The sequence below is a fragment of the Sorex araneus genome, chromosome 5 (genome assembly GCF_027595985.1).
Source record: "Sorex araneus isolate mSorAra2 chromosome 5, mSorAra2.pri, whole genome shotgun sequence".
Taxonomy (NCBI): domain Eukaryota; kingdom Metazoa; phylum Chordata; class Mammalia; order Eulipotyphla; family Soricidae; genus Sorex; species Sorex araneus.
The window spans coordinates 14,643,636-14,656,832 of NC_073306.1; the positions used below are offsets into that span (position 1 = coordinate 14,643,636).

A 13,197-nucleotide genomic window follows, 5' to 3' on the forward strand; every position below is an offset into this window, starting at 1 on the left:
AAAGAGATATCATCATGCTACCCCACTTAAAGATCCTCATTCTGGCATTGTATAACCCACTTCCGATGCAAAGCCTTCAAATTAGAAATATATATATATAATATATACAAAATGAATATGATATATAAGACATATACATACATACATATATATGTTCTCTCTAATTATACCACACATTCACACACACAAAATTGAAATACTAGTGGGATCTTGAGAAGGTGCTGCCAATGATGATGAGGAAGAAGCTTTCATGATCAAGGATACAGAAAGAGTTTCACACCACAGTCAGAAGCTTGACTTCTTTCAGTGGCATCGTTGCCTGTGTCCACCGGACAGCCCTCTCAACCACCGTATTTCCCTGTTACCCACACAGAATCTTCCTAAAGGGATTCCAATTTGTGGGACTCACGTTGAGATTAATACAGACACTTCCGCTTCCCCAGGCCTATGTCAAAGCAGTCAAGAGACAACATCTTTCTAGGATGTTTTATGATACCAGCTGGGAGATCACAGGGCCTACCTAAGCAGAAATCTGACGGAAGAAAGCAAGCACGGTTATGGGTCTGTGTCCTCCTGCGAGGGGAGTTTCATAAACAAACTAATAAATATTTTCATCTCTCCGTAAGATCGAGTTAAGTGATTTGCTGACATTTTTCTCGGGGTGAGGGGTTTAAGGCTTGTCTTTAATGGGACATACAAATCATATTTCTTGCGGACACATTTTAATAATAAACTTAAAAGCACGAGAGACAAAAACAATGAAAGCATTGCAATGAAAACCAGACAAACTATCTACCACTTCAAAAGGAGGGACTGGAGACAGCTCGTCAACACTGCGAGCAAACAATCAATTCAGAAGGCCACGTCTGGAAGTCGGGGGTCCAAGGAAAGGGACGTGGAAGGAATGAGAGATGGAAGAGAAGCTCCTCCTTGGAAACAGGTGAGAGACTCTATGACTATGAACTTGCATGACACACACACAGACCCACACATCCACATCCTTCTCGGGCAAGCTTGTAAGACAATTTCGTTGTCTGCTCAAACACAAACCCTTCCCCCGCCCTCCACTCCCATTTCTGCATCATTCCAGGTTTGGGTTCTTTTCCCCCCTTTAGAGTGAGGACCAGGGGTGATGCCAGATCTCTCAGGTCCAAAGTGACGCCCAAGATAAGAGAAGACTCAGCCCTTCGGGAGCACCCGGGGGAGTCCTGGCTTCCCTTTACTTTGTTACTCGGGTTCCCAGCTCTGAACTTAGCACCCTCTCCCCCACCCCACTCGGTACTTCCCCGGGGCAGCTCACCTCGGGGTCCTGTGATGACAGGTCGGTGGTGCTGGGTGAAGGCTGTTCCCAGGGAGGAGGTCTGCGAAGGGGAGGGGCTGCTGAAACCCGACTTCTCCGACTTCTTCAGTGTGGTGGGAGATGGCAAGCCTGGGAGAAAGGATGGATTGGTTAAGTCGTAAGCTCACTTCCACTCACACATTGACCCTCCTGCCAGCTATGCGTGGAAACTCCAAGATGTCATGCGAAGAATAAAAGGCGGGGGGGGGTGAGAGGGGGGGAGCCACCGTGAATGGGAAATTCATTTTGAATCGCTTTGAGTTTGTCACAGGGACAAACAAGTGATAGAATGGTGCCTAGATAAGTTTATTTAAAATTGATTTCAAAATAATTCTTCTAAATCATGGTCCCTAGGTGGTGGGCAGGGATAACTGATCTCTGCTCAGAGAGCACCAGAGTGTTTCTTGGAAGCTCCTCCATGTGCCTGCAGTCTCTGGGATTCCTCAGGAAGGTGGCGATGGATACACACAGCAGCCTTGCCTGCAACTATTTCATCCTATCAGCCACCAGACTGCAGCACCAAACATTTTCTCTGCATTTTAAATAATTGAGCTATTTTATCAGCGAAAAAAGAAAACACCCTCAACAATTGTAACTCAGTTACTCAGCTGATGAATTATTCATAATTGTAAAAAAAAATAGAGAGGAAAAAGCTTTCAAAAATCCTTAAATGCCCAAACATTAGAAATTGGTTAAATAAATATGATATACCCAATACAAATAGTATCATAAGAGCAAAGGCATAGAGAGATATTTGTAATACACTTGTAATTTTTAAGAAGCAATTACAATATAAATAGATTATTACATGACGATGCCATTTAGAAATGCATTTCTATGGACACAGATAGAAAATTTGCATGAACCCCTAACAGTAGTTTCTGCAGTAAACTTGGATGGTTTACCTGAACTTATTTGCTGGTCTTTTCATCATCAACATATATTACTTTTATGTTAATAAAATATAATAGAAGTTTTTGGTTTGTTTTGGGGACACACCCACCAGTACTCACAGCTTACTCATGCTCAGGGCTCACTCCTGGCAGGGCTCAGGGGACAATATGGGGTACCAGGAATGGAAATAGAGTTGGCTATATGCAAAGCAAGCCCGTTACCCACTGTATAACATCTTCAGCCCCTAAGAAAAGCTTTTAAAAAAATTTAGAACACACACACACACCAAAATAACTAGTGCTTCTAAGGCATTCAGAACATTTCCAGCATAGGAAATTCTTTCTAAAGAAAATAACGGGAAAATAGTCCCTCATAATGACTGGATTTGTAATGTTTTCAGCAACCACGCTGACACACACAACTGGAATCATCTATCAGTTTGGTTAGGTGCCAATACAAACAGGGAAAACTTGGATATAAAAATAAAGAAAATGACTCCTAGTCTGAACACCACAGGACAAATATGGGCTTTCTAAAGTTTGTAGCAGAAAACGAGGCTGCTTTTTTGTCAAAAGAACACATTCTCATCTTACTCGTGCATGTGTGCATGTGTTGTATTCAGCCTATGACCAGAGAATCATTTGGTTGAACTAGAAAAGTTATGGTAACAGTATTAGCATGGAAGAGTTGTGAGATTGCTAAGTAACACACATCATGCTCAACACTGTGTAGGTAGAGCTCGGTTCTGAAATTCAGTTAGCTTGGCTTGTATCTAAATATCTCCTTGTCATTTCTGATCACAGATTTTCTTCGTGTGCTATCACACGAGGCTATCACACAACCTTCACGTATGATGACAGTTTCTCCAAGGACAGATTATGCATGCTTTGCTCACCTCTAATTTCAGGATATCCACCACCCAAGGCCTGGAACGTTGTAACTTAAGCAATGCCCCCCCCCCCCAACATTTAAACTCCCTGCACAGGTTAATTTTATCTGTGGTTTTACCCACTGATACGTGGAAATAAGAAAACTGAGGCACTGACCCCCTAATAAAGAAACAAGTAACAAACTAATAAGAATGTTTGCATTTGGACATGAAGTGGCATGCAATTTCACATTAGATGGACAGTTGATCTAGATCAGATCTCTTCTAGATCCATATTCATGTAATTTGAATTAAAAGCAAAGTTAATGACTTTAGTCATAAAGCAGATGACTTTAGCTATATCTGGTTGCAAAATTTATCAGTAACTAGCTTCCTGCCATACCAAAGAGCTCACACCCATTTGGAGATACTGAGATTTTGTTATTTTTTTGCTTTTACATTTTTTTTTTGGCCACACCCGGCAATGCTTAGGGCTGACTAGTGGATCTGTTAGGGGGACCAAATTATAAAATGCAATGTATTTTGGATCAACATAAATTGTAAGAAACCACAGTTCAGTCATATCATATAAACATAAAGGATTTCAAAAATTTAAAGTTTAAGAAAAAAATGCTACAAAACATACCCAAGTCTCTCAAATTTATAGAAACTATCCCCTTGCAGACCAATTTTTAGGCTGCAACCCGTTCACTGATTTAAATTGTCAAATGCCTGGATTATGTGTCATGAAACAGAAATAGAATAGAAAAAATAAAAATGTCAAAACGCTTAAGATGGCAGGGTTTTATTTTTTCTAGACAATGGAGTCACTGATGAAATGCAGTATCTGAAATAACCTTATTACAGAAAGTAAGGGGCTAGACTTAGTAAAAGTTACCTTTCTTTGAAAAGTTCATGTTTTCCCAATGCACATCATTCTAAATACTGCAGGAAGGTTGACATGATTTATAACCACCATTTGCCTTCTAGAAGGATAGAGAAGTACACACACAATGTAGGCAATAAAAAGTCTAAAGAATGATCAAGTTGGTAAATGCGCTCAAAATCAGCAAAATGCAAAACCTCTTTCAAAGGGTTAAAGAGAAGAAATTCTGTCTCCGTGCAAGAACAAGCCACACTATGTATAATCTAAATTTATCACAGTCAAGTAATATGAACCCTAAGGCTGTCATGAGTCTCAAAATTACTCTGTGTTTTCAATTTTTAAAGACTAGTATCGAGCATACTTCCTTATTATATACTTTAATATTTTCTCCATATGCATAATGTATGTTTTGGTTAATTTGCTACGTACACTTAATTGACCAGATGAATTTCAAAATGCTGGTGAACTGCTTTATGTTAAAAGCAAGGGAACATTAATCTTGGCCTTACTTTTGAAACCAAATTTGGTTTCTGTAAGTTACTTTAAAAATAAACTCCTTGTTAAAATTTCTTTTACCAATTAGCTATGCATACTCTTACATGCTCACGATATGGAGACTAATGACTGACTGGCTCTCTCTTAATTAATCAAAATTTCAATTTCCATGTTTTTTTTTTAGAAATATCAGACTAAAAAATTTCTTCAATCCTAAAAAGATTATAAATAAATGGAGCCAACAAAATATTACTTCAAAGCTATTTTTAATATCTAAAAATAAAGAATTTTACAGAATGAGCTGAAATTTTGCACAGTCTCGTTTCTATGGAATATTTCTTCCTAAAAAATTCTATTAAAAATCCAGTGCTGGTGCCATGGAGATGGCTTAAAGGGCTGGAGTGCATGCTTTGCATGTAGGACCCCCAAGTTTGATTCCCAGAACCGCAAGTTCCTCCAAGTATCACTGGAAGCAACCCCCAAGCACTGCTGGTTATGGCTCGAATATCTAAAACTCACTGGTGGAAAACAAAATAGAAGAATTTCAAGATGCGTTTGTCTCGTGATTGATCTTCTCACCTTCCAGTTCTATCTTTCTCTTCTTTGCCATGTTCCTAAGCTACCTGAGTTATTCCAATGCTCAGCAGACGAGAGCAATCAAACACAGAGTTCTCATTTACCCAGTGATGGTGTGAGTGAGAAATCCAACAGGAGAGCCTTAGAAACACAGGCCAACTACAGGACTCACAAAGATTCTGCTAGAGTCATCATTCATATTATTGGCAGATTTCTAAGATGGCCTCATGTTTTCCAGCTCCCGGGATGCAGAGCTATTATAACCCCCTTCCCTTGAATGTGGGAGTTTCTTTGGAATGTTATTCTTATAATTAGGTTGTTATAGTGAAAGGTGAAGGGACTTTTGCAGATATTATCAAAGTCCCGAACTCAGGTGACTTTGAATTAAATGGAGGGCTATTATCCTGAATGGGCCTGACCCTACTCAGATGAGCAATTAATAAAGGGCAATAGAAGTCAGAGAGATTCTCCTGCCAGCTTTGAAAAGTAAGATACACTGGGGTGAGACTGTCACATGGAAGAGAATCGCAGGACATGGAACTTCAGGGACCTCTAAGAACTAATAAGTAGAGCCCCTGGCTGATACCCAATTTTAAGAAAAGCTGACACCTAACCAATTTTGTTTGTTTGGGGGCCACATTTTGCAATGCTCAAGGATTACTCCTTGGAGTGCTCAGGAATTACTTCTGGCATTGTTCAGGGACTACTGTTCTATGCAGGTTGGCTGCATACTAGCCAAATGCCACTATACTGTCTCTCTGGTCCTCCACACACACTAAAATTTGTTTTAAATAGTGATAAACTATACAATCAATAATTACTTAAAATATAGCCAGACTAAATTCTCCTCTCAAAAGATGAAGACTCGCTGAATGGATGAGGGTAAAAAACAATAAACCAACAATAGGCTACATTGTCATGACTTACAACAGCTCAGCCCAAATGTTCATTAACAGATGTGGGAAATAAGAACATGAAGGGCACATATATAGGCACATGGAATACTACTCGGCTGTTAAAAGATGGGACGGTATCATCTGCACCAGCATTGATGAACCCTGAAGACATTCTGCTAAGTAAAATAAGTTAAACTGGAAAGACAAATGCCAAAGGATTTCACTCATCTGTGGAAGGACTTTCTTTTAAGCAAGTGAAAAATAAAAGAAAATAATCTCAGACACTGAAACAAAGAATGGTGGCTACTGGCAGGTCGAGAGATGGAGTTGGTTAAATAAATCGAGGGATTTATTTAGTGGTGAATAGAAATTAGACCAGTGATCAAAATAGAATAGAAGTTAGTAGGGTGATTATAATATAGGATCTCCAGAGGCTGATGTCTAAGTGTATGCTGGACATCTATGAACTAATGTAATGTCAACCTAAAGAAAACAGTAACAAGAAGAAGAGCACAATACTTAGCAGTGAGGTTTCAAGGACTTTGCCAACAAGCTTTACCATTTGCTGGAACACCTTAAATGAGAGAAGGAATATAATTTGGATAGCATTTTTTATTCTCACCTAGGGAGATCCTGAGCAAAGAGACCAGCTAGTCCATTCATTAGTCCTCAGACCCATGGAAACTGTGAAATGAACTAATGTGTATTGCTCACTAAATATGGGGTTATTTGCTACGTAGCAAGAGCAAGCTAGCATGTTATTCAGACCTGACTCCCATAAAGGTCAGATATTTGTGTATTAAAGATGCCTGCTGTGCATGATTACTCTCTCGGGCGTCAAAAGTTTCCATTATTTTCCACAATCCTTTCCAAGACTGTGGTTTTCTACTAACCTCATGTAGCCAGAGAAAATGTTAAGACATCTTCATCACAAGAAGGTGAAAAGTGGTAATTTCCAAAGACATGAACGCTTTTAAAATTTTGTTTCCCTGATTTTATTGAAAACCATCGTTAATACAATCAGAGTGTATGATATAAATACAACTTAATAATAATTCCTGAGGTTTGTTTTGGTTATGTTTTGCTATAACTTGATGTCAAAGAGTAAAAAAGAAGTAAAGGGAGTATGTGGGCAGGGGTAGGAATAGGCTTCATGATTAATCCTGAAGCCCTCTCTCTTCCAATGATGAGACTTAGCCAACATTCTGACCAAGAAGTCTAAGAGAGGATCAGAAAACAAATTCTGCAGGAATAAGAAGAAAGAATCCCACTGCTGCTTGCTGGAGACAATATCTTAAAGCAGGTATTTTTAGAACTTAACAGAGATATGTGATGGATGACTGGGGGAAGGAGGGAATAGGGAGAAATCACAATCAACTATAGTTATTTCGGTGACAATGGAACAAACAACATACTGGATTTTCAAAAAAGAGAAGCTGACAAGTGAGCATTTACTTCAGTGGAAGACTTATTTAAAAATTCATTGTCCTGTGAAAACTATCCCTGGTAAATGCACTGCAGGACAGCAGGACCTTATTTCATCTGTTGCAGGAGTTCGGATGATGTAATTCAAGTGGTCAGATCAGATTTAACTGGCATATGTTTTATTTTTTTTTCTTTCTTCTTTTTCTTCTTCTTCTTGTTTTGTAAGTATCAAAGTCAAGAACAGAAAGTTTCATTTCACTAATGTTTGTTTTAGTCACCACGTGTCTGTGAGAAACGCCGGAAACCAGAAACCTCTGCACTTCAGTTTTCAGACCCAATATATAAGCAGTTTAGAGAGAACCACAAAATGCTCTCGAGCTGGACTCTGTGTATTTTTCTTCAGACACTGTCCTGTCCAGTGCTACTATGCAATTCCCAACAACCTGCCTTTACGGTTGCTTTGCCAGAGCAACTGCCACACCGAGCCTAAAGGTTCCTGGAGACATTCATCCATCAAGTGTTCTCGAGAGAGCCAGTGGGAAGCTCAACAAACAGTCATTAGTCATCTATTTCTTAAGAAACACACTGAAAAAAGAAACTACAATTTACAGAGTACCTACTATGTGTCATGTACTTACTAATATCTCAAATTCTTACTCTTTTCCCTGATTGCAGGGTTCCCTTCCAACTATAACCTATTGTTTCATAAACTAGATTTCAAGAGATGACAAGCAAGTTGCCCAAGATCGTGCTGTTGATACGGTATTTGAGACCCAGGTGTCTCTCTCTGGCTGTGAAGATTATAGTTTGTGAAACACTGCACTTTTTGTGTAGTTTGGCAAGAAACTATAAAAACGGTGCCCTATTTAAGTCAATAAAAGACATTTATAGTTGAAATTTCTAATTTGGTTACCTAAAGGAAAAATTCAAATAAAGGTCATATCTGCTTCAGAAGAATATGTAAAAAAACAGAAGCAATTCTAAATTATACTAAGAATCACCTTTTCCTATGTACACCATAAGTTTTTCTTGGCCTGAGTAGGAGTCAGTTACCATTTTATTTATTTTTTGTTTGGGGGCCAACCTAGCAGTGCTTAGAGATTATTTTTGGGTCTACACTCAGGAATAACTCCTAGCAGACTCAGGCGAACATATGGAGTAGTAGGGATTGAACTTGGGTCAGCTGTGTGCAAAGCAAGCGCCCCATTTGCTGTACTGATTCTGGCCCCACAGTTACTATTTTAGGAAACATACTCAGTATATTGTCAGTGATTCTAAGTATAATTTTCAAGAATAAGCCTGTGTCAAATATCACACAGGCTTAGAATCAACAGTGAAACATTGATTGATGTTATATTTTTAAGAGTAAATATGTACATTTAACATTTATAATAGATCCCTTGTGTTTTCAATGAGTTGCTTGGTCCATAAAGTCTCTTGTGATATAATCTGTCCATATAGCCTTCTTATAGCTCCACAGACATCCTTCTTACATCTCCACTGACAGACAGAAAAAGACCACAATTCTTTTTTTTTTCTTTTTGGGTCACACCTGGCGATGCACAGGGGTTACTACTGGCTTTGCACTTAGGAATTACTCTTGGCGGTGCTCAGGGGACCATATGGGATGCTGGGTATCAAACCTGGGTCAGCCGCATGCAAGGCAAATTGCCCTACCCACTGTACAATCGCTCCAGCCCCAAGACCACAATTCTTTTAAGATTAATTGAAATCTTCCAAGCCAAGACTATGATAGAATGAAATAACACCTCACTTAACCAGTGGCCTAGACAACTCATCACACCCAATTCCTTGAAATTTAGTTTAAGATTGGAACTCAGGAGAAATCTCCAGGTCACTAAAACCAGTGTCAAGACCGAGACCTAAACATCTAAATCATTGGAAAGTGCAGGGTGTAGTCGATTCCTCTATAGAAAACAGAGTAATAGCCATAGAGGGGTGAAGGAAGTCAAGAACTGTCTAGAGAGGAAAGAGAAAGAAGCTGACCTGTAATGGTCCAGAAAGCCCATGCTTCTCTCCCTGCCCTGCTCCACCCAGGTATCTACTTCTGAAAAAAAAAAAAAGTACCAATGGTTCACCTGTCTTACCAATACAAATTCATTCTGAGCTGGTTTGAAATCGTGTGTTCACGATGCTCAGTTGCCTTTCAGCCTACATCACAAGTGAAGTGCTTTGGTGACTGCTTGACACCAGGGAATTTGGATTCCCTGCCCCTCCTGGTGAGGTGGACAGACATGCCAGCCCATCACGCCCTACAGACACAAAAGGTCAGCATCACTCTCAGTATCATCTCTCCAGCCTCTGAAAAAGTGGAGCCATCAGTCCCAGATTTTGTAAGTCATCCGCTGCCAGCAAATTTATGCTCAGACTTATCTCTTCCAGATACAGAACTACACTGTGCTTTCTAGCAGTTGTCTTACAAACCGATGGGACCTTTCCGGACCCCTCTCAGGAGGTTCCAAGCAAGTGTTCTTTTGTAAATGTTAAGGACATGCATTTGCTGATATGAGTTAGGCTCTGAGGAGACCACGTCCAAGTGATATGCTAAGTGAAAACTATGATTGGACAAAGGGAGCCCACACTGAAGCTCCATCCTACTCCTGTGGGTGTAAACAGATGCTGTGGGTGTGAGAAAGTAGCTTAAATATTGCACTCACACTCATATCCTGAAGATAAAAACCCATTAGAGTTCATCTGTAGATAACTGATTATGATTAATACACCCAACAAGACGAAAAAAGGTAAAATGTCCAGACTATGTTGACTTTCAACCTTCTTCAGTGAAAAAAAATGTTTTAAAATCATTATTTTATGATGGAGAGAATAAAAGTTAATATAGCTTCTGAGGCCTACTTGTCTTATTCCACATGCTACCATTTCAACCGATCAAAGAGGGTACCCCCAAAGAATTATTGCACCATAGAAATTTCAGCTAATTTAAGAATGTTGGAGAAAAGTGATCTGTCAAATTTGGAAAAAAAAAGAGGGGGAAAGGAAGCATGGAATAAAAATTATACAGTTTATTTGGGAAAAAAATGGTGAGTTCTAAAACATATTCTAAATGTTCACTTGTAAGTAAAAATTTACAACTCGTAAGAAATAGCAAGAAAAATGTCATGAAAATCTGGTTCATGGATTAACAATGAAGTCTCTTGAAGTTTTAGGGGATTTCCTCTCCTTCCAGGGTAAACACAGACATCAGTGTCAGGACTGAAATAAAAGAACTAAACCTCATACCCCACAGGCTGGCACCAGCTTGGAAGTTCTGCCTAGTCTGTCTCCCCCTGTGATCACAGAGGGAGAAATTTTGGAATAATCACACATTTTATAGAGGGTTGAGGATAAAGAAGAAATTATGAGAAAAATGGATTTTACATGAGAAATAAATATAATAGAGCATACTATTTTATACATTCTGTCTAGATACCCAGCTGAAAAGTAAAAAACTCAATTATGCATATGTTTGGTTTATATCTTCCCTGTCCACTACAGAAGCAACTAGCCACATGTGACAACTTAAATTTAAAGTAATTAAAATGAAAAGCATTAAAAAACTCAGCTGTTCAGCAGAGTCACACTTCAAGTGCTCAAGAGTCATATTTTGGAGAATTGTTATAGCACCGGACAAGGCAAAGGGAGAACATTTGCATCACAGAGTAGAACTACTCTGGTCTCGGAGCCGCCAAAATATGACTTTTTTTGATCCTGCTGTAGAATAGCAGGTAAATTTTACTTTGCTACATTTTCCAGCAATGTTCATTAAACCTTTTTACTAAGCCAAAAGAGAAATGCTTTGCTTTTTTACAAATTACAACTGCAAAAACGATGCCCCATACAAATATAGAGCTGAACATGGGAATTAGTAGGGCGGAAGCACTTCTCTGCTCATTTCCAAGGCAAGGTGCTCAGAGAAGTAAGTATTCTTAGAGCTAATTTTTCTCCACTGGCAATCTTCGTTTCAGTGATGTGAAGGTGTTTGTTCAAGTGTGTGTTCTCTTCCGTCAGTGAAAAGAGAATCGGAAACTGGGAGCTGACCAGTGGCAGACTTGCCTCTGCTGAAGACCCATAATCTGGAACATTCCCTGGGGGTAGGCATCCCCACGGGGACACAGTCAGCCCAAGGTTCCCGGAATACAAGGAAAGAACCCCTCCCTCAAAGTAAAATCTGAAACTGATGTAAACATTTCATGGGGGAGCAAGAAAGAAATACACTCTTAGGCCTCTTCGAACTGCTTCAACTGTGAAATCAAGTAATGAACACTAGAGAACCTTCTGTCAGCTAGAATCGAAGCTTGGTGGAGTCAGCATTTTCTTGCTAAACCTTATTACGGCAAAGCATTTGATTTTTCATCTCTGCACTCTGTTCATCCCCACAAATAAACTGCTTTGACCTCCACCTGTTACTTAGTGAAATCTGTCTGCCATCCTTCAATCACCCTATTCTCTGCCTTCAAAGGCCTTTGAGTCGCCGAAAATACTGGAAGGCAGAATTGTGGAAGGGGTTGGGCTGTTCCCCCTTTATCACTAGGCAGTGGTTCAGAGTTGAAGCTAGAAGCAATACCACAAAAGGAAACGGATTATTTCAAAAGGCAATGCCTGTGGATTCTGGAAGTGGGCAAAGCATTTCATCATTTTAACATGGAATATTTCACTGGAAGAGTCTCTCTAGAGCTCTTATTTAATGTCAAAAACATCCAGGGATTTTTTTTTTCTTATAAGAAAATCTCTTTTTTTTAAAAAAATAAAAAGTCATGCTTTCCTTTGAGATCAATGAGCCAACAGGTCATTTCAGAGCTTAAACATTTCCACTGTGATCATTATCCTGATATTTTGTGAAACAAAATAAATCGCTAACCTATAATGCAGCTTTTGTGGATGCCAGAGAAACAGGATCATTAAGTGTTATTCAAAAAAAAAAACTACAAAAAGGGAAATAATTGTACTATGTGAGTCAAGTCATTTTTAAATCACGGTATCTAACAAAATAGTTTTGTTTTTGTGATTTTTTTTTTTGAACAGTGACATATCAGAAAAAATGTCTGCGTCAAGTTGCACTTTTGATGAATGCTGACTTCAACAGAAGAGATGGTGTCTGTCTAATTACGTTTCTTACTTATCTGAGCTGGGATGAGCAGGATGTTTTTGCTCACTGTCATTCTTTGTGACAAGGTAATGATAGATCCGTTCACTTATGAGAGCAATTATTTTAAAAAAACTGTGCTGTTTTCTTAACTGTCTTCATATCTTGGAAATATTTTATTAAAAATCACTTATCTGACACGAAGGGTAAATGCTTGGCAAAGTTTTTTCATATCAATTAAGTAAATGAGTTACTTCCATTCATCACAGCCTTTGTTGAGTGTCTTATTCAAGTCTAGTGAGGCTCCATCAGCATAACGCTGTTATCCTGGAGTTAATGATTCACTCTTTTTTCAATCCTCCTTATTTGTCCAAATCCGAAACTTACGTTTTCTCTTCAACTAAATACTGCTCATGGCCGACATTTTCTCTGGAGTCATGATTTAGCACATCTCCTTCATATTCACACTTTTTTTTGGAACCCAACACAAGAAGCCAATTTTATCCAGACAACTCCACACAGACCAATCAGAATGGGCTGCTTGAATTATATTCCTTTTTTTTTTTTTTTGCAGCTTTTCTCTACTTGTGTAATTAACTTTATCCTGAACCTATTAGGGAAAAGATTTTCTACAAGATGAAAAGTAATGTTTTTAAAGTACACTTGGCTGGGGTGTCCAAGTAGACCGCCTACCTCCAAACTAAAGGACTCTTTCCA

The 13,197-nt window shown here is 38.9% G+C and overlaps 1 protein-coding gene across 6 annotated transcripts in view; it reads right to left on the bottom strand.

Annotated features, from left to right (window-relative positions):
- NFIA (nuclear factor I A) overlaps window positions 1-13,197 on the bottom strand; it is a 632,562-nt gene that overhangs the window by 84,766 nt on the left and 534,599 nt on the right. For all 6 annotated transcript variants that reach the window (XM_055137450.1, XM_055137452.1, XM_004607099.2 and 3 more), the window contains exon 7: window positions 1,301-1,429. In XM_055137450.1, the coding sequence (XP_054993425.1) occupies window positions 1,301-1,429 (129 nt within the window). The remainder of the gene's footprint in view (window positions 1-1,300; window positions 1,430-13,197) is intronic.